Raw genomic sequence first — 22,051 nt, 5'->3', positions numbered from 1 at the left:
AACAGTGGGCAGTCTCTCCCCAACAACACCCCGACTGGCAAATTTTCTACCACCCCCACCTTCCCTGTGAATTGCCCCCTAGGGGTGGTTATGGTCACCTCGGTGGTGGGGTAGTGGCGCACGTCACCATGGATGCAGGTGACAGCGATTGGGTTGCCTCACCTCTCTCCCGCTAGCGCGGGCCTCACCAGCGTGATGGCACTCCCCGAGTCCAACAGGGCCTCAGCGTCGTGGCCCCCGATCCGGATGGGTAGTCTCGGGGCGCCCGTGCCCTGGTGAGCCCAGCACGTGGTGAGGTAATGGCAGGGTCGGCCACTCTCTGGGGCAGTGGCCATGGATTCCTCCCTGCCGGGGCAGTCCCGGCTCAGATGGCCCTCCCGGCCGCAGGCGAAGCACCGCCTCATCTCCCTCTTTCGGGCAGCCTCCCCCCGGTCGTTCTCCTTCCACGGGGGTCTGGTCCGCGGTTCAGGTCGGACCACCGCTGGCAGTCTTCTTGGGCTGTCCGGTTTGGTCATCCGGATCATCTCTTGCGCCACCTGGTGGTTCTCCAGGAGTCTGATCAGGCTGTCAATGGTCCGGGGCCCCTGCTGGGCCACATGCTTTTTAATCTCTGGGGTCAGGGCCCGGACACAGCGGTCCAGCACCAGCGGTCCAGCACCACCCGGTCGCCCTCTACCAGCCAGCTCTTGGTCAGCCGCCCCAGGTCCATCACCTGGGCCCGCACCGGGAGGGCGGGGTCATATCCCCACTGATGGAATCTCTGGGCCCGGGCTGGTAGGCTGTAGCCATACTGGGCTAAGATGGTAGCCTTCAGGGTGGGGTAGTCATGAGCCTCAGGAGGGGGAAGGCCTCGGTAGGCTTTCTGGGCCTCTCCGCTGAGAAACGGAGCCAGGATAGAGCCCCAGGCCTCGCGGGGCCATTGTTCCAGATGTGCTGTTCTTTCGAATGTCTCCAGATACGCCTCGACCTCGTCATCCGGCGTCTGCTTCAGCAGCACATCCTTGGGAGCTCTGGGGGAGGTGGCTGTACCCGCCTTCTGGCACAGTTCTGCCACCGCCTTCTGCAGGGCGCCTTGGGAGCGCAGTAGGGCGTTCATCGCTTCCTCCATGGTCAGTGGGTCTGACCTTTCTTTCGGGCCGGTTCTCTCTTGGTAGCTCGGTTCACTGTGCCCGCGTTCTCCACCATATGTGGCGGGCTGCTGGTTGAGAGAGAGAGAGAGAGAGTAAAATTGGTGCAAAACAGTGCTTTATTTTGCTCACACGTGCCTTCAGGGCACTGCCAAGCTATTTAGCTCAGCCAGGGTTTTTTTTTTCTGTCCCACAGTTCAAAAATCAAAAAGGAAAAAATCAAAAACTCAAAACGAAAAAAAGTCATCGGCCACAAAATTAGGGACGCGGGAATTCGGTGCGTCTTTCCTCCGGCCGTGGGATTGGGTCGGGTCCTGCGGCTTTCCGGCTGCCTAGTCGTCCGTCCGGGAGGCGTCGTGCTGGGTGCAGAGAGGGAGAGATTAGCGGGGTTAGGGGGGTGATTTCCTCACGTGCGTCTTCGCTGTTGAAGGTTCCATTTGCGGACTTTCGTTCAGTGCCCCTGGGGTTCGTCCAGGTTCGTCCAGGCTCTTGGCGTTTCTCCGGTTGCTGGTTTAGCTCGGGCTTCCCTAGTAGGGTTTTTTGACAGATGACAGCTTTTATTTCTTAACCTGGTGCACTGTGCATTGCATTCTATGGATCTCCAACTAGAGCGGGAACATATGACATGGGTAAAGATTAATAATAATACTTTTTATTTTAATTGGACTGCCCCCTTGTGGTTGGCTAAACTTTTGTTGACTGAGATTCTTTCAGTTGAATTGCCGCAGGTAAAAGCATTCCCCTGTGCATTATCATAAGTGTTGTTGCATAGTGTGCCACTAGAGCAAATGATTCTGGTAGCCTAATGAAAATTGTATTTTTAAATTCTGTGTAAGCAACACTTGTCTATCTTACATCCACTTGCCACTGGGCTATTGATAATGATTAAGTCTAATAATTAATATATTGCACATCATCACACCTAAGTGTTTTTGGTCACACTTTAAAAAGTGTTGCTTATAAAGGCTTTATGAATTATATGTAAAGCCTTCATGAACACGACATATTGGCTTCATAAACCATACATAAGCAAATGTCATACTTAATAAAGGGATACATAAAACCTCCTAAATACACCATGTTATACCATGTACCATGTGACATAAACAAGAATGACACCTGGATAAGGATAACTAAGGGTGACATAAATATGCTTATTTAGTGTGTTAGGCTAACTGTAGCATAACACATGATGTCTTTGTGTGTATTCAATAACAATGATTCTATGGTTTGTTCTTATTTCAGAGACGCTGCTGAGCAATATGGATCAGTGCTTCACTTACTGTCGTGAACTGTTGCTTTGTCACTCTTCCATGGTAAGTGTGACTTTTGTGACCTTGTGACGCTGATGCTGTTCCCATCAGGGGGGGCCAGGAGGCCCTGGTGGTCAGAGGAAACTGTAGGGCTGGGGAGGGGCCAGGGGGCCCTGGGAAAATATACTGTGAATGCACAATTTATATACAATATACAGATACCATATGAATCTGGGGCCCTTCAGCCCATACACTACCCTCTGACCACCAGGGCCTATTAGATATGTTTCCTTAAATGTGATTCAATAATTAATAATAGCACAATTCTAAATAGCTCTGACCACCAAGCCACTTGCACCTTCCTGAGGCCAAGGGACTAGAGCAATGTTTCTCAACCGGGGTGCCGTCTGGCTTTGCCAGGGGTGCCGTCAAAAAATTCTAGAAAATACATATAACATTATATAAAATTATATATGCTGACGTTGAAATAAATAAAACAAATTTAAATGCACCCATACGATAGTGAGCCTAAACTAATGCTCTGCCTCATGTCAAAATTGGTCTCACGTGCCCTGCAATAGGCCTATCACAATATCAATGCTCTGGTCAACATAACCAACGAGACTGCGTAATTAGACTACATAGTTTTTTTTCTCTCTCATTACCGTGAACAATATAAACGAGCAAGTAGTGAAAAAGTTAGCAATGGAACGGTTTTTGAAAAGAAAGGCTCCAGCTCCAGAAGCAGACGTTGACTCTGAATCTGAAACGACTTCATCATCCAGTGTTAACTCTGCAGCAAAGGTAGATGCCAGCAGCAGCAAGACAAAAAAAAGACAGTATGATGACAATTACCTTAAATATGGCTTCATCTCTAGTGGGGATCCGTCGTGCCCTCTCCCTTTGTGCTTAGTGTGTGGCATGAGACTGTCAAACCAAGCGATGGTCCCGAGCAAACTTCTGAGGCACCTGATAACAAACCATCCTTCTCTAGCCAAAAAGGAAGCAGAGTATTTTGTCCGAATGAAAAACCAACACAGCCGACAGGAGAAAATAATGATGAAGTGTGCAAAGGTGTCAGAGAAAGCACTATCTTGTGGCCGAGATCATAGCTAAAGCTAAAAAGCCCCACACAACTGCAGTGACAGGCAGGCCCACAAGCAGCAAAAGAAATAGCTAAGGTCCCGCTGTCGGACTGTACAATAGGAAGACGAATCAACGATGTGTCTGCAGACACTGAAGACGTGGTTCTGGAAAAAATAAAGGCAAGTGGACATTTTTCCTTACAACTTGACGAATCAACCGACGTTCTCCTTCTCCTTCTCATTGGAGAAGGAGTACTCAGTAGCTTCAAGTAGCGCCATTGCTATTCTTCTACCATTCTCCACAACGTATTTGTGTGAACTGAGCTTTTCCAGCCTAACCTACATCAAGAACAAGTACAGGGAGCGACTGAGGGCTGTGGACCAGGAGCTCCATGTTTGCCTCTCATCCATTCCTGCCAGAATAGCTAGGTTGTGTGCATCGTCCCAGGCTCAGGTCTCCCATTGATGGTAAGTCATCTCTCTCTCTCTCTCTCTCTCGCTCTCTCTCTCTCATGCAGTGTGTGTAGGCCTATTTGTGTGTGTGCATGCGCGCGCACTCAGAGGGATGCAGAGTGTAGTTCTTGTATATCTTAGACTGGGGTGCCTTGAAAATTTTGCATACTTTTTAAGGGTGCCGTGACTGAAAAAAGGTTGAGAAACACTGGACTAGAGTACTGCTAATAACACTTGGCCTTGATGTTATAATAGCAAAGCCTCTTTGCTCCTTAAGTTCAGAAATACTTTTTGGAAAATTATGTTTTTACAAGCTCAAAACCAACCTCGCTTTTGTATGTGACGCCCTTTCGTCAAATTAGCTAGCGCACTATATTATATTATTATGATATTATACATTATTATTATTAGATCTACAACTCCCATGCAGCTAGCTATCAATATGCATACCAGAGGAGGTTCCTTTAAGATAACAGGTGAAGGTGAAAGAAAAGAACATGCATATCATTCATAACACATTTGTTTAATGTTAAATTATCATAACAATGACTGTTCTCTTTGTGGAGCTCAAATAAAATGCCCCTGTTCAAAATCATGTTTGCTTCACTAGGCCCATATATTTCAATGAGTCCTTATAAGGCATTCTCGACATGATGATTGACCATTTTAGATTTTTATTGTTTGGGTTGTAAAGGGTGCGTGTTTTGTATTGATAATTGAGATCGAGAGAGAGCTAGTGAGTAAAAGTGATTCTTTTAGCAATTGTTTGAATTTTAACGGTTGAGGTGTTGTCTGTGTTGTATATATTGTTCTAAATAGTTGAGCTTAGATTTTTTAATTGTTATTCATTGTTGTTACTAGCATTTTGAAATTCGAAGAAAGACTTGGGCTAGCTTGCACTACGTTAATGTTAGCCGTATTAGCTAATACATTGTGAAAACATCCTTTTGTAAAGAGCACCTACTGGTAAAAGGTGATAAAAGAATGCTGTTGAATTGTAGTTTTTCTTCTGAGGAATATGCTTTATTATTATGGTTGATTATTGGCTACCCCCGTCATGGTTCTCGCCTATACTCTGAGGAGTTTCCAGGCACTACCTTACCAAGTCACATTTCTGCTTATTTGGCAAAATTCTGCGTAATTTCCTGATGGCAATGAACAGGGATTAGGTAATCAATTCCATTGTGCTTACGACTGATTCCAATTGTCTACCGCGTGTGATCTGATTACCTATGAAGGTCAGCTGCATATCTTTCTTTTTTTCCATTTCTCATTGAATCGGTACTTGCTTGTTAAATTCCCCATAACACTTTTTTTATTTTTCATTTGTGATATTATGTGAGGCATGACTGACGTGTCCCAGTTACTTGTGGTGTCGAGGTTTATGGTAGCTGAACACACAGCGATTCTCCGGCACTTTAGGGCAGTGGGGACAGTCTGTCACGTTCACCTTCACCTTTTATGTTGTGCACAAATGTTTGACACCCTACAGTTGGAGGACCCCATCAGATTCTTCCATCTGTCTAGGCCAAGTGTTAGGGTTTGAGTTTTATCACCCACTTTGCTGTACGCTTGCTCTTATGCTGTGTGTCCACCTAGTTTATTGTTTGCCTGGATTTAACACTTACCTTTGTCAAGTAAGGAGCTGAGTTGAGGGTGATTGGCTAATGCCTGTTTCTAATTAAAGAGGCTGGTTGAGACTTTGTATAACTTGGGGCAAGTGTAAGGGAGAAGACGATGTTCACGCTATCCATATGTGGAAATTAGTCTTGGCTTTATTGTGTGTCTGTTTCCCGTAGTGTACGGTTAGTTTGTCAGCCGCCGGATGTTTACTTTAGGATAGTGTTTCTTTTTTTCACTTTCTAAATGCATTATTTTCATGATTGTGATGTCTGTCATTATGTATACAGCACTAAGTCTCTATTCACCACTGTTGGAGGTAAAATCCGTATTAGAGAGACCCCTGCGCATCTCTGATAGTCTGGGGATCTACATTGGAGATTCCCTTGGCGGATTGTGTAGTTGGCTTACTTTCACATAAGCCTTTTTGCCAAGGTACTTATGCTTTCTGTTCCCTTCTTAGTGCATGTCTGTTTCTACATATGAAACTAAGGATATATACCAGAGTGTGGAGTTACCATTCCTGCCAGTAGACAGCGCAAAGCTCTGTTAGCCCGGAGTTCTATATAGGAGATCTTCATGGCAGTTTGTGTATTTCTGAATAATTAATATTTGCTATTAGTGCATGTTTGTTTCTACGTATTACACTAAGAATTTATACACAAGTTTGGAGTTATTGTGCCTGCTAGAACTGTGCGTAGCTACGTAGCTGGGGCTGTTTGAGTATTTATGATTGTTATTAGTGCTTTATTATGAGTTCACCAAGATGAAATACGTGGTTGTGAGAGACCTCCCAAGGTGCTGAGTTGATAACCTTTGGATCCGTTGGTGCATTTAGTTGGTGCATTTGTAAGTCTCCTGCACAGTCAGTGAGCCTAGCTAAGAGCCTGGTGAATATCTGTGGTTGCTGTCTTTCCTCAAAGTCAAGTTGAGGTCTGCTAAATGACATTAATGTAAAAGTTGTGTATATGGTCATTGGAGGATTGCCCATAAGCTTGGGGTCCAGGACTAAGACCTCTGTCACTGTGAATATACACTTCCTACCCCTTTATTAGAATTTCTGCTTCACCAGCGGAACTATGGGGGTTAAATTGTTTAATGTATTCCTGTTTTTTTAAAGTAATTCTCCTTGTCAGTTAAATTAAATTGTAAATGTTTTTGTGTATTCTAGTGTTAGGGTCAGTAAGACTTCTTCATCAGATGAATTAAATTGTAAATGCTTTCATGTATTCTAGTGTTAGTGTCCCTACTTTGTCAGTGGTAGGCTTCCTATCTCATACTCATCTTGTCTTATGAGCACTGTAATCAGTAGGCTGACGTGTTGAGTTTACATACCGTTATTTCAGTGGAGGCTCCTCCATAGAGGTGGAGGAGGCCTGGCCTCCCCAATAATTTGAGAGAAGAGAGATATTTAAAAAAAACAATAAATATATTTATTTTATTTATTTATTTTAACAAAAAACATATTTTTTATTTTTTATATTCATATTATTTTAGTTTTGTTCATAAATCTAAATTTTCCCATGGCTAAAACCCAATATTGCAATTGTAAAGCAACAGGCCAGATTTCCCTATCAGTTTGTATTAAGGGAGGCCAGGCCAGGCCAGGCCTCCCCTAGGAAATGAGATTCTCATAGAAGTCAATGTAATGCATTTTTTTTCATGCCAATATGTGATTGGCCAGATCACTGATAATGGGTGGGCAACGGAGGCCTGGCCTCACCATGCATTGTGTCCAGGGCTGAAAGATTGACATTTTGTTCGTCCAATCACATGCTACTGGTTCATTTGGAATCAACTATCCTTTCCTTTCCTATTCAACAGAGAAGCCATTTTGAGAATTCGCTAGTCACTTCAGTCAAACAAACACTCGCCATAGTGGCTACGAGTGTCCTATCAACTTGTGCTTTTCAGGAAATTTAGAGAACACCCCTGGCTATCATCCCTGGAGTTTATAGCTCATTTGGCCAAACACTTTTGCTTAAAACTACCTCGGAAGTCGGCGAGATTCTAGCGCAATTTGAGATCTTGGGCTGGAGATATGCAGATTCAATAGGTCATGTTAGACACCATTTGGGATTTATTGAACAGTTTTATTTTTAATGTAGTCCATTTAGTTTTATTACAAGTCAATTTAATAATCTTCCATATCAAATTACCGAATTGTTGCTCTGTGAGGAAATTCACTCTAAATACGAATAGAGTGCTGCCCTCTAGTGGATAACGTTAACGTTAGATAAAGCCAACTGGAACCATATTTTTACATATTTTATATTAAATATATTGAATAAAACTACATATGATAAAGAAAGTGTTATCTTATCTTTTTTATATGCTAAACTTGATTAAATTGGTGATTACATGTTGAATCTGTAGAAGAATGAAAAATGTAAGCTAAACAAAATTGTTTTTAACTACATAATTAAAATTCCTGCCTTTTACACATGTTCACTTGGCATTTATATTATATCCAAATGTCATTTCTCAGCTTAATTATCAGGCAGGCTCATAGACTTACAGCAATGTCATTTCTTCAGGAAGGCACAAGGCTAAGCTCTGCACAATGAATTTCATCAGCCAGAACTTTCTGACTGTAGCTTACACTCCAAATAGTATGCCTTTGGCCAGCACAAAGACAGATAAGAGAACAGGGAACATTCCATCGCGAGTGAAGTGAGCAAGCGGAAAAAAATGGCCTCCTCAATTCTGGAAGTCACCAGCCTCCACTGCGTTATTTCCTTGTTGGTTTCAGATTGAACTTCTCAAACAGTTTTGATAGGTCGTTTTATTGGTTGGCTAATTTGCGGGGAGTTATTTAATCCCTTTCTTGTTAACCCCTTCCTCCTCTGTCTTGTGAGTAACTTTTAGAACCTAACTCAGTTGCTTTCATCCTCCGACCCTGCTCCTTTACAATCCCAGGCACTAAAACACTTGGACTTGTGTGAATTGGACAAATAATTATAGAACATTGTTTGCTCATAATGTCCGAACACCTATTTACGATGTTCTGAACAGCACCTGAAGAACAACTACTACAGTTTTGCACTGCAGTTATGCAGCAAAATCTCTATTAAATCTTTATCTGGTTAATCTAAAGTAAAAACTGATATCGTATTATACCTATACACCTGTTTGCCTGCAATCAACCTTCGTCTGTTTAACCTGCCCCAAAGTTAATAAAGACTTTGATCGGAACTTCTGTGGGTTCATGCTTGGGTTAATTGTTCTGAAGGTTGTCCTGACAGGACAATCTAGCCAAGTATGAAACCAGCGAGCCTGACCCTGACCCAGGAAACTCTGACACTCCAGGGACAGAGGCTTGGCATACACATACAGTCTGAGCTCCACTCCCTGAACCAGGACGTGGCTAGCCTACACCACCAGGTAGCTACCCTGGCTGGCAAGTGCCCAAGCCTCTCACTCTCCATCTGTTCCTGCTCCTGAGCCCGTCCGTGCCCACCCAGAAACTTGTCTGCCTTAACCTGAGCGCTACGCTGGAGAACCTGACGTCTGTAGATCCTTCCTGTCCCAGTGTTCCCTGATTTTCAAGCTGCAGCCATCCACCTTCCAGACCAAGCGCTCCAGGGTTGCTTACATCACAATCCAGCTGGCTGGGAAAGCATATGAGTGGAGAACAGCCTTTTGGGATTTGGGCGCCCCAGAGTGCAGCAGCTTCACCTTCTTCTCATCGGCCATGAAGAGGGTCTTCGACTGGGCTGTTTCCAGACCTGCTGCAACACGTGAACTCTTCCGCATCCACCAAGATAACCGGTCCATCTCAGACTCCGGACCCTGGCTGCCTCTCTACTGTGCTGGGCCAGGCCACCGCATCAGCAACTGCCCGGTAAAAGACAGTGAACAAGGGGATCCTGCGCCTCCATCGTTCCATCCCCCTCAACCTCCCGATCCACCCAGCTCGCCACTATTTCCCGTGTGCGGGTCCTCCTTGACTTGGGAGCCGATGCCAACTTCATCTGCCCCACTCTGGTCTATCGGCTGGTAGTCCCCACCATCACTCTCATGCAAGCCCTCTGGACCAACACTCTTACAGGCGTTCCCCTGGCTGAAGTGAACATGGTCACCTCCGGTGATCTCCTGTGATCTCCTGTCAGTCTCCTGATCTCAGGGAACCACCAAGAAAGGGTTGCTTTCTACGTGAAGTCACCCCTGATTCCTGTGGTTTTGGGCAGACTCCAACCCCCAAGTAGACTTGGTCCAAGGGACCATCACGGGCTGGAGCCCCGGCTGCTACCAGTCCTGTCTCCTGTCAGCCTCCAATCAGTCTTCTCCTACCCAATCTATCAAAGAAACTTTTGACTATTCCGCCGGTTTATCACGACATTGACCACGTTTTCAGCAAGTCCCCAGACAATGGATGTCATGAGTTGGCCTCCTCCCACCAACCGCAAAGAACTGCAACATTTCCTGGAGTTTGCCAATTTTTATAGAAGATTTATTCGCAACTACAGTTCTGTTGCCACCCCAGCCCTCACATCCAGCAAGGTCACCTTCCGCTGGACCCCTTCCAAGACCTCAAGAAGCACTTCTCCTCTGATCCTGTCCTGACCATGCGCAATCCAGAGAGCCTTCTTCTCTTGCAGCCTCACTCCCACTGACAGAAATTACAGCATTGGCATCTGCAAACTCCATGCGGTGAAGCTGGCTTTTGAAGAATGGCGCCACCTGTTGGAAGGCACTTGTGTCTTGTTTATTGTCCGGACCAACCGCTGCAACCTGGGGTACCTGAGGTCAGCTAAGAGATTGAACCCCCACCAGGCCCGGTAGTCCCTGTTTTTTTAACATGTTCAATTTCAACTTGACATTACATTATTGGCAGTTGGCAGACGCTCTTATCCAGAGCAACGTACAGTTGATTAGACTAAGCAGGAGACAATCCTCCCCTGGAGCAATGCAGGGTTAAGGGCTTTGCTCAAGGGCCCAATGGCTGTGCGGATCTTATTGTGGCTACACCGGGATTAGAACCACCGACCTTGCGTGTCCCAGTCATTTACCTTAACCACTTCGCTACAGACCTTGACCTACCGGCCTGGCTCAAAGAACATCAAACCTGACGCACTCTCCGGGTTGGACTCACCCCCACAAGTAGATAAAGAGCCAGCAACTATCCTGCCTCCCAGTACCCTGGCGCCCCTATCCAGCTTGACATCATCAGCATGGTGGAGGAAGCCCTGACGAGCTATCCAGCTCCGGACGACAAGCCTGCTAACCACCTGTTCGTGTGGGAGGCTGTCTGATCCCAGGTCCTGGAGTGGGCTCACTCTTCCCCTCTTGCCTGTCACTCTGCAGTCAGTCACATGGCGGCCCTCCTGGGCTGCCATTTCTGGCGGCCAACCTGTAAACAAAATGCAGTCGAGTTAATCATTGCACGCCCTGAGTGTGCTCGAGGAAAGGCCAGCAATCAGCGGGCCCAGGGCCTCCGCCAGCCATTGCCTGTTCCACGTCAGCCCTGATCCAACGTTATCCTGGACTTTGTTACTGGCCTACCGGTCACCAAGGGGATGTCTGTGGTCCTCACTATCGTGGACCGGTTTTAAGTTTGTTCACTTTGTAGCTTTCCCAAAATTACCGTCCTCGAAAAAAGCTGAGCTGCCCCTGGAGGTGACCACAGACCATGGTCCTCAGTTCTCCAATCACTTCTGGAAGGCATTCTGTTCCAAGGCCTAGTTGTTGTCTGGTTTTCACCCCCAGACCAATGGACAGACGGAGCAAATATACCAGGAGTTGGAGAAGATGCTGTGCTTCCAGTGTCCTCCACATGACTGTCACATTTTGCCTGCTCTCTGGGCTACGAGCCACCTCTGTTTCCCACTGCCCCTCTACTCTGTGTGCCAGAAAGTTTGGCTCTCTCAGTCTGTCACAAACTTGCCCCCAGGTTTATTGGCCCCTTCACCATCACCTGTGTCCTGACCCCATCTGCTTATCAGCTTTTCAATATTCCCATTAATTTCTGAGATATTTAAGGTTTCCATGGGACTCAATGGAGGAATGTTTCTACAGTGGTGACAGTTAGAATTTACATTTTTTGTTGTTGTGCAATTTTTGCACTGCACATATATTATACATCAAAATGTTAATATACACTCAGATCACTTTTTTAGGTACACCTGTATTTACACCAGCTTATAAATATTTAAACGTCATACTATTAGCAGTAGTTGCAATAGCAATCACACATCACTTTGCTGTCACATATCACATTTTCTAGAGGAAATTAGTGTTTTAGCGTTAAGAGGCTTGTTTGAAGCATGCTGAAGCCTTTCCTGTAGGAGGATTTTTTGCATCCCCAAGGCATTTAGGCTTAGGCTGAAGTCACACATCCTGCAATGAAATCACGTTGCATCACTGTGGCCTCCCACAATCGGTCGCATGTGGGTGTGTTCGTGTTCTTCGTATCAAAGCAGTTGCGTACCGTTGAATGAAGGGAAAACTGATAACTCTCAACCTGTTTTCAATTTTTGATTATCAGTCAAGCAATTAAATAATGATATTAATTGTGATTGTGTGTAGCCGTCTAGGCTATCAGTTTTCTTTGTGGCATAAAATTGTGTAACATTTAATACATAGGCCGAGCCTATGAATTTACATTTTATGTTTATGATGTAAAGAACAGTAATGCATTCTCAGAATTAACTGGTAGGCTAATCATTTTACCTATTGGTCTTTGTTATTGAGCAAATCAATTGTTTGATTTAAATTTTTCAAGTACAGAAGCCCATGTAAGGCTTTAAATGTCACAAGTAGTATCGTATAATCTATTCGGAATTTAACAGCCAACCAGTGAAGTGAAGCTAACATTGCTCTAGTAAGAATACGAGCTGATGCATTTTGAATTAGGTGGAGCCCTTTCAGAGAGGAATTTGCATTCAGACAAAAGAGCATTGCAGTAAACTAATCTTGAGGTAACAAAAGCATGGACTAGCTTTTCAGCATCATTTAGGGACAGTATCTTCCTAATTTTGAAAACATTCTTCAAGTGATAAAAATGTGTATCAAATGCAAGATCTGGATAAAAGATCTTTGATGATAGCACTTGAAGTGATGGAAATTCCATCAATGTTTGCCATATTGTCAGAGAATTTACATCTCAGGGACTTGGGCCCCACTACCATTATCTCTGTCTTATCTGAGTTTAGCAAAAGTTGTGATTCCTCCATTTCTTTACATCTTTAAGACAAGCTTCCATTTTTGACATAACTTCCTCAGGTTTGACCGATAGATACAAACTTCTGTGTGTCGTTAGCATAGCAGTGGAAGTTAATGCCATGTTTGTGAATAACCTGTCCCAGGGGAAGCAAGTGCCCAAGCACAGATCCTTGTGGTATTCCATATCTAACCATGGATTGATAAGAGGAGTCATTGAAAAAATGCACAAATTGATATCGGATAGGTATGATCTAAACCAAGAGAGAGCCTGTCCATGGAGTCTATCCAACAGGATGACGTGATCAACTGTGTCGAATGCTGCACTTAAATATAGAAGCACAAGTACAGAGATGTAGCCACTGTTGGAAGCGAGGAGTAGGTCATTGAGTACTTTGACCAGGGCTGTTTCAGTGCTGTGGAAGGTTCTAAAACCAGATTGAAAAACTTCCAATATATAATTGGGGTGCAGACATTAACAAAGTTCTTTTGAAAGGCCCTTTTCTAGTATTTTAGACAGGAACTGGAGGTTTGAAATGGGCCTGTAGTTAGACAAGTCATTCACATCTAAGTTTGGTTTCATGAGAAGGGGGTTGTATGACTGCAAGTTTAAGAGTCTGTGGTATGTGTCCAGATGCTACAGAAGCACTGACAATATGTAAGAGTGGTGTTCCAATCACTGGTAGTAGCTACTTCAATAGTTTTGTTGGGATAGGGTCTAGTAGAAGTAAGACAAGTAGAAGCTTTTGAAGAATTAAATATGGTATTAAACTCAATGAGATCTATTGGAGTAAAAGAGTTCTGCATCTATGTGAAGATTCTGCATCTATGTGTTGAGTGGATGGAAGGGCAGACCATATAGGAGGGGTGGTAGAAGAACTTTGAATCTTGTCCCTAATTTTTATAATTTTGTCATCAAAGAAATTCATGAAATCATTGCTACTAAACGAGATTGAGACACAGGGATCAACATGATTCTTAGTCTGGCAACAGTGATAAACAGGTGCCTAGGATTGTTTCTATTTTCATCAATTAAGGTAGAGAAATATGATGAACGTGCTGTGGAGAGGGTATGTTTATAGGTTAGTAGGCTGTCTTTCCAGGCATGGAGGAGTACCTGCAATTTGGCAGAGCGGCATTTGCGCTCAAGTTGGCATGAAGCTTGCTTGAGAACACAAGGTCATTGTACCAACAAACTAATTTCTTACAGCAAGCTTTTCTCTTCTTAAGAGGTAGGATAGTATCCAGGGTTCTGCAAAGTACATTATTTATGTTGCCGGTCAGCTGATCAATTGAGTTAATGTAAACTGTGTATGCATTTTGTCTGGAGCCAAGAAAATTCCCACAGTGCACAAATGAGGCTGGGAGCTCATTGATAAAAATAATTTCCTGGAGGAAAGCTTACAGCTAAAGTAGAAAGTAGGATCTGGTGACACATGACTTGTGAAAATTGGAAAGAAATAATGGTCTGATAACATTTTTAGGCATGAGTGCTATATTTGCTATTTCTGTATCATAAGTTAAGACCAGATCGAGAGTATGGTTATGATTCCCATGGACTGATGTACAGTGGGAGCAATAATTATTTGATCCCTTGCTGATTTTGTAGGTTTGCCCACTTACAAAGAATGGAACTGTGTAGAATTTTAATCATAGCTACATTTTAATATTGAGAGACAGAATATCACAAAATAATCCACAATAACAACATCATATAAATTTCATTAATTTTATATCATATTTTCACATGAAATAAGTATTTGATCCATAGAACAATAGGACTTAATACTTGGTGGAGAAACCTTTGTTGGCAAGCCCAGAGGTCAGACATTTGTTGTAGTTTTTCACCAGGTTTGCACGGATCTTGGGAGGGATTTTGGTCCACTCCTCTTTGCAGATCCTCTCCAAATCCTTAAGGTTCTGAGGCTGCCGCTTGGCAACTCGAAGCTTCAGCTCCCTCCACAGATTTTCGATGGGATTTAGGTCTGGAGACTGGCTAGGGCACTCCAGGACCTTAATATGCTTCTTTTTGAGCACTCCTTTGTTGCCTTGGCCATATGTTTTGGGTCATTGTCATGTTGGAAGACCCATCCACGACCCATTTTCAGTGCTCTCACTGGGGGAAGGAGGTTGTTGCCCAAAATTTGCTGGTACATGGCCCCATTCATCCTCCCCTCGACACGGTGAAATCGTCCAAACACGGCGGTTGATGCCAAATAGCTCTATTTTGGTCTCATCTGACCACATCACCTTCTCCCAAGCCTCCTCTGGATCATCCAGGTGTTCTTTCGCAAACTTCAGACGGGCCTGTACATGTGCCTTCTTCAGCAGAGGAACCTTGCGCGCGCAGCAGGATTTTAATCCATCATGGTTACTGATGGTTCTCTTCGTGACTGTGGTCCCAACTGCCTTCAGGTCATTAACAGGCTCCTCCTGTGTAGTACTGGGCTGATCCCAGACCTTTCTCATGATCATTGATATCCCACAAGGCGAGATCTTGCGTGGAGCCCCAGACCGAGGGAGATTGGCGGTGACTTTGTGTTTCTTCCATTTTCTAATAATTGCTCCAACAGTTGTTAACTTCTCACCAAGCTGCTTGCTTATTTTCTTGTAGCCCATCCCAGCCTTGTGCAGGTCTAGAATTTTGTCCCTGATGTCCTTAGACAGCTCCTTTGTCTTGGCCATGGTGGAAACGTTGGAATCTGATTGATTGTGTGGACAGGTGTCTTTTATACAGCTGCATAACGATGTAACGAGTTGACACAGGTGTTTTGGATAATGAGTTGAGATTAGGAGTGCTTCTTAATGGGAAAACTAACTGGTCTGTGGGAGCCAGAATTAATGCTGATTGGTAGGGGATCAAATACTTATTTCATGCAAAAATACGATAATAAATTTATAAAATTTATATGATGTTGTTATTGTGGATTATTTTGTGATATTCTGTCTCTCAATGTTAAAATGTACCTGTGATGAAAATTCTACACAGTCACATCAGCAAGGGATCAAATAATTATTGCTCCCACTGTATATGTTGATCAAAGCCAAAAGACAATGATAGTGGAATGCTGATCTGAGAAAATCACCTTCACTATCCATGTGAATATTAAAATCCCCTGCAATTACTACTTTATCTGAATTAACAACAAGGCTGGAAAGGAAATCTGCACCTTCAAGTAAGAAACCACTGTATGGCCCTGGTGGCCTGTATACAATTACAAGGCTAAAACTGACTTTTTTCTCTGGATGTGTAAAACTGAGAACAAGCACTTCAAAAAAGTTAAATTTGATTTCAGAGTAGCATAGAGATTGGAATTATATACAACAGCAGCACCCCCTCCACGACCCATCAGACAGGGAGCATGAGCATAACTGTAACCGGGAGGGGTGGATTCATTTCTGGCAATATATTCATCAGCTTTAAGTCAAGTTTCAGTCAAATTTAAATTTGGTGATCAGTAATTAATTAATTTACAAGAGTTGCTTCAGGAGTTAGTGATCTGATAGCTCAGTTTGGTTAACTGCATTATGTACAATGCCAGGGTCTGATTTATTTCATATTAGCCATACAAACACCCCTAATAAGCTTCCTAGCAAGGCTTAGGTTGGGGTAAAGACTCTATTTCAATAGTATGAAACCTGGGCAGCAGTTCTTGGGAACAAGCAGAAATCTGTGTAAGACAGAAGGTCTGCTGCCTGGCGTTGGCTCTGGTGTGTCAAGAAATAGAATTTCTGAGACTACATGATACATTTCTAGAGAGAAGAGTGGCACCCTCCCACAAGGCGTGAATACAATCTCTTTTCAAAAGACCAGGCCTCCCCCAAAAGGTATTCCAATTGTCTATGAAGCCAATACCGTTTGTAGGGCACCAAACAGACAACCAGTGTTGATCCATCAGTGACGTCAGTCTGCTGTAGATTTCATCACCACGCGGAGAGGGGATGGGACCAGAGCAAATAATTGAACTAGACATCCACACCAATTTGATCTTTGGTGATCTCCGATTGCTGCAATCGAACATTGTTAGCGCTGAATAACAATTTTAGAAAGTGATTTGAATTTGCCTCGATGTCAATCGCCCTAGCCCCAAGAATGCATTATACTATAGTCGCTGGTGTCGCTAAATTCACGTTCACAAGTTCTTTCAACAGGTTTTACAGCCGGTGCGTTGCTGATGGGGAGAACCTGTTGGAAACGTGAATGGGCCGTTGGTGCACTGGTGGCTATGTAGTTTTGAACTACGTTCCCAAACTAATCCACCCAACTTACTGCAAAGGCACTGCTGGGGTGCTACCTGGAGACAGACTAACTGGTGCATCCAGAACCTGGATGTTAGCTTTCAAAGGGCGGCACGGATGGTGCAGTGGGTAACACTACCGCCTCACAGCAAGGAGGTCCTGGGTTCGAATCCCTGTCGGCCGGGGCCTCTCTGTGCGGAGTTTGCATGTTCTCCCCGTGTCTGTGTGGGTTTCCTCCGGGTACTCTGGTTTCCTCCCACAGTCCAAAGACATGCAGGTTAGGCTGATTGGAGAGTCTAAATTGCCCATAGGTATGAGTGTGTGAGTGAATGGTGTGTGTGCCCTGCGATGAACTGGCGACCTGTCCAGGTTGTATTCCTGCCTTTCGCCCAATGTATGCTGGGATAGACTCCAGCCCCCCTGTGACCCTGATCAGGATAAGCTGGTTCAGATAATGGATGGATGGATGTTAGTTTTCAAATCTTCTCCGTCAGCCTAGCATTTAACCTACACTTATCACAGGTAAAGTTATCATTAACTGCAGATAAGAAATAGCTAAACATAGTGCACACAGAGCAGGAGACTCCAAGAAGGAGAGGGAAGCACATGATGGGAGATGGGCGATACCAGCGAGCCAAAAGCCGTCATTAGATCTCGTAAAACTTTTATTAGTTTTATCTGCATGTATTCAATCCCTTTGCTTGTGGATAATATAGGACGCTGGTAGGGTAATCCAACACACCTCTGGTTCGAACAGCAGACAGGAAACAGTGTCAGCAAACAGGAACAAGTAAACAGAAGCAAGTGTATGCTGTATGCTCAAATGAATCACTTATGTGATCCGCACCAAATGAAAATGAAAGGAATTAGACCCATTCTTTTGGTGATGTGACAAGGAAGTTTTGTTTGATACCCACAGCATGTCCTGTAGGGCAGGGCTCTCCATTAACCTTTCTCCCGAGTAGCACATGTGCTAATGAGTTGAAAAAGTTAATAGCAGCAAATAAATTTAGTAGCACACACAAACCTACTTTAGTTCAAATAATAAACATGTATGAATGCCTACAGGATATGTTGTTGTATCAGAAATTACGAAAACGGTAATATACTGTTCTTTCGGCGAATTAAATAATATCTACACATTAGAGCAAATATTTTTAATCCAGAAAGAAGATACATGTTTTATGCTATGACTATAGACCATTGGTACAGTTCTAGGACATTCCTGAAAATTACAGTTCAGTCAAAAGTAGCGGGAGTGAAAATGTAACGTGTGCCAACTACGGGGCAAGTTTAAACAGCTCTGGGGCACGTTCGAAATGTCAAAGGTTGGTGAATCCAACATTTCTTACTGTTTATATTTTTAATCTGATTGTCGAGTGGAAATGGTCTATATTTTGTCTGTACTAACTGCATATCACCACATTAATATGTAATGAATGTTCCAGAAGAAATTGATAAGTGCTGAATAAGACCAAATAAGTGCATGGTACACATGGGATATACTGTACAATGTCACATTAAAAGTTATTCTGGCTGATACAGTGGTTGTGTGTGTCATTTGATGCTTCTGCCTAGGGAGATCTGCCAAGCAGGCAGAGATTTTTAGTTTTTTTCCTCAGTAATTAATGTAATTTGTGTGAACAACGACCACCAGGTGGCAGTGCACTAATCCACAGAGGTCTGACGTACTTGCAGTAGGGGGGCAGCAGTGCCCTTTTTCGTCTCGTAAAGCATTCACTATCATGAAAACTCTGTTTCCCCAGAAGTAACCAACTGTCATGATTTGTGTTTCTCTGTCTCTGTTTCCTTTTGTTACCTTCTATTCTTTCCGTAGTCTGTTTTCACCTGTTGTTACTTCCTGATTATCGCTTCCCCTTGTTCTCTGTCCTATATACACTCACCAATGACTTTTTTTCTTTATTGCACCTACTTATTTAGGTGATTATCTAATCAGCCACTTACAAATGTCATTCCGGCTAGTGTTTGCCTGGTGTGAACATATCCCTGCTTTGTTCATACTCCCCCTCTTTCCTTTGTTAACTCCAATTCAATAGTATATGTTTATGTTCTGGTTCATTCATTATTCTTGGTGTCTATATATCGTATACTGTAATCATGTTATTGGCTGGGTAAGCTTTAAACTAGTTTGTGTTCAACCTCTCCTCAAAAAACCAAGCTTTGATCAAACTGTAAGCAATACATATAGACCCATCTGCAAGTTGCCTTCATTACAAAAAGAGGTCTCTAAGTAACTGCAAGCCTTTTTAGAAACCAAGAATATTCTTTTAAAATAACTTTTAGTCAGGCTTTTGTCCAAACATAGCACCGAGACTGCTCTTCTGAGGTGCTGAATGATATTTTATTGAATGCTGACTCTGGAGAGATCTCAGTCTTAGTTTTCCTGGACCTCACTGCAGCCTTTGATACTGTTGACCATAGAATTTTAATTAGTAGGTGTAGGGACTGGGTTGGGATACCTTATACTGTTCTTAACTGTTTTATCTTATTCGTCTGACAGAAAATTGTCAGTGTCTGTTGGTCATAAGATGCCCTCCATCGCTGTGCTTGCCTGTGGGGTGGCCCAATATTATTTTGTCTTCATATGCTTCACCTGGGTCATCTAATGTCATATGCTGATGATACACATCTGTATCTGTCTATGAAAAGCAAGGACTTCAGTAGATTGACAAATCTAACTAATTTTCTTATAGCCACTAAATATCTTATAACTTTCAGATATTGAATGATTAAAAAACAGAAATCCTTGTTATTGGTCCTGAGGAACTTTTTAGGAAAGTGCAACAAACTCCAGGTCCTCTAGCCCTTAATGTTAGACATTTCTCCAATAACTTTTTGATCATTTTTCAATTTCGCCTTGCATACTAAAACGCTTGTTCAATCCTGGTTTTTCGAGTTAAGAAATGTTGTTAAAATGAGAAACATTGTGTCTTTTCAGGAAACAGAAAAGATTATTCATTCTTTTGTATCATCAAACTAGACTATTGTAATTCCCTGTTTACATGCCTCAGTCAAGGAGCTGTGGCTTGTTTACAGCAGGTCCAAAATGCAGCAGCTCGCCTTCCTACCAGGACTAAAAGCATATTGCCCCTATGCTTGCTTCCCTTCATTGTCTGCCTATTTAGGTAGGCCTACAGAATTAATTTAATAAAATTCTCATTTTTCCATACAGGGCTTTACATGGAGAATCTCCCCACTACAGTTCTCTCAAAAACTACTGGAACCGCAAGGTTTTTGCAATACACTGAATACATTTGGGGTCAAGATAAAAAGATGAACACGAGACAAGAGTTCAGAATTCAGCTTTCATTTCCTGGTATTGCAATAACTGCATCAAGCCTGTGACCCACTGACATCACCAAACTGTAACATTCTTCTTTTGTGATGCTTCTCCAGAATGTTTTTGTAGACTTCTGAATTCATCTCGGTGCTACCATCATGAGTTACATCATCAATAAACATTAGTGAGCCCACTCCAGAAGCAGCCATGCAAGCCCAAGCCATGACATTTCCTCCACTGTGCTTCACAGCTTGTATGTTTTGGATCATGAGCAGATCCCTTCTTTCTCCACACTTTGACCTTTCCATCACTTTCGTAGAGGTTAATCTTGGTCTCATCAGTCCATAAAACCTTGTTCTGGAACTTTTGTGGTTCATCTCTGTACTTCTTTACGAATTGTTCTTGCCTTCTGATTCTTACTACTGATGAGTGTTTTGCATCTTGTGGTATAGCTTCTATGTTGCTGCTCTCTAAGTCTTCTTGGAATGGTTGATTGAGATACCTTCACCCCTGTCCCGTGGAGATTGTGATGTCACTCACTGATGTTTTGGGGTTTTTCATCACAGCTCTCACAATGTTTCTGAACTGCTGTTATTTTCTTTGGTCGACTTATTCGATGTCTGTTGCTCAGTATGCCAGCGGCTTCCTTCTTTTTCAGGATATTCCAAGCTATCCCCAATGCATGTGCAATGGCGCTGATCGATTTACCCTCTTTTCCAAGCTTCAAAATGGCTTTCTTTTCTCCCAAAGTCTTCATGGTCTTCATGTTGGTTTTTCTAACACAAATGCAGTCTTCACAGGCAAAACCAAATGCTTAAACCAAGAGTAGACATTCAGAACTATTTATTGTTTAATGACTCAATCTAACAGGATACATCTGGGCAACAAGAAAAATCTGTCAGTCGCATGTTCCTCATCTAAAAGTTGGGTGATCCGATACAAAAGGTGATATGTTCTTTAACAAATCTAGATAAAAATCCAAGGAAATAGAGCTGAAATTTGGATCTGTGAACTCAATTGTCTTCAGTGTATAGCAAGAACAAAGGAATTGACCTTGTTGTTCCAATAATTTTGGAGATGACTGTACACTCACTGAGCACTTTATTGTGTATTTATTAGACTTATGTTTTAGACTTCTACCGCTGTAGCCTATCCACTTAAAGTTATGATGTGTTGTGTGTTCAGAGATGCTCTTCTTCATACCACTGTTGTAATGTGTGCTACCATCATGAGTTACATCATCAATAAACATTAGTGAGCCCACTCCAGAAGCAGCCATGCAAGCCCAAGCCATGACATTTCCTCCACTGTGCTTCACAGCTTGTATGTTTTGGATCATGAGCAGATCCCTTCTTTCTCCACACTTTGACCTTTCCATCACTTTGGTAGAGGTTAATCTTGGCATCATCAGTCCATTAAACTTTGTTCCAGAACTTTTGTGGCTCATCTCTGTACTTCTTTGTGAATTATAATCCCGATTCCTACTACTGATGAGTGGTTTGCATGTTGTGGTACCGCCTCTATATTGCTTCTCTCTAAGTCTTCTTGAAATGGTTGATTGAGATACCTTCACCCCTGCCCTGTGAAGATTGTTTATGATATCACTGACTGATGTTTTGGGGTTTTTCTTCACAGCTCTCACAATGTTTCTGTCATCAACTGCTGTTGTTTTCCTTGGTCGATGTCTGTTGCGCATTACGGCAGCATTTTCTTTCTTTTTCTGGACATTACAAGTTGTTGCACAAGCTATCCCCAATGCTTGTGCAATGGATTTCCCCTCTTTTCTAAGATTAAAAATGTCTTGCTTTCCCC

At 43.1% G+C, this 22,051-nt stretch overlaps 1 protein-coding gene across 2 annotated transcripts in view; it reads left to right on the top strand.

Annotated features, from left to right (window-relative positions):
• The window catches only part of cfap119 (cilia and flagella associated protein 119), a 116,834-nt gene that overhangs the window by 47,760 nt on the left and 47,023 nt on the right, over positions 1–22,051 (top strand). For both annotated transcript variants that reach the window (XM_061232468.1, XM_061232467.1), the window contains exon 4: positions 2,373–2,443. In XM_061232468.1, coding sequence (XP_061088452.1) covers positions 2,390–2,443 — 54 coding nt within the window. In that variant the 5' untranslated portion in view covers positions 2,373–2,389. The remainder of the gene's footprint in view (positions 1–2,372; positions 2,444–22,051) is intronic.

The sequence above is a fragment of the Conger conger genome, chromosome 2, assembly GCF_963514075.1.
Source record: "Conger conger chromosome 2, fConCon1.1, whole genome shotgun sequence".
Classification (NCBI taxonomy): Eukaryota; Metazoa; Chordata; class Actinopteri; order Anguilliformes; family Congridae; genus Conger; species Conger conger.
Note: the sequence above shows the minus strand (reverse complement) of the source record. Positions and strands in the feature narration are given on the sequence as shown.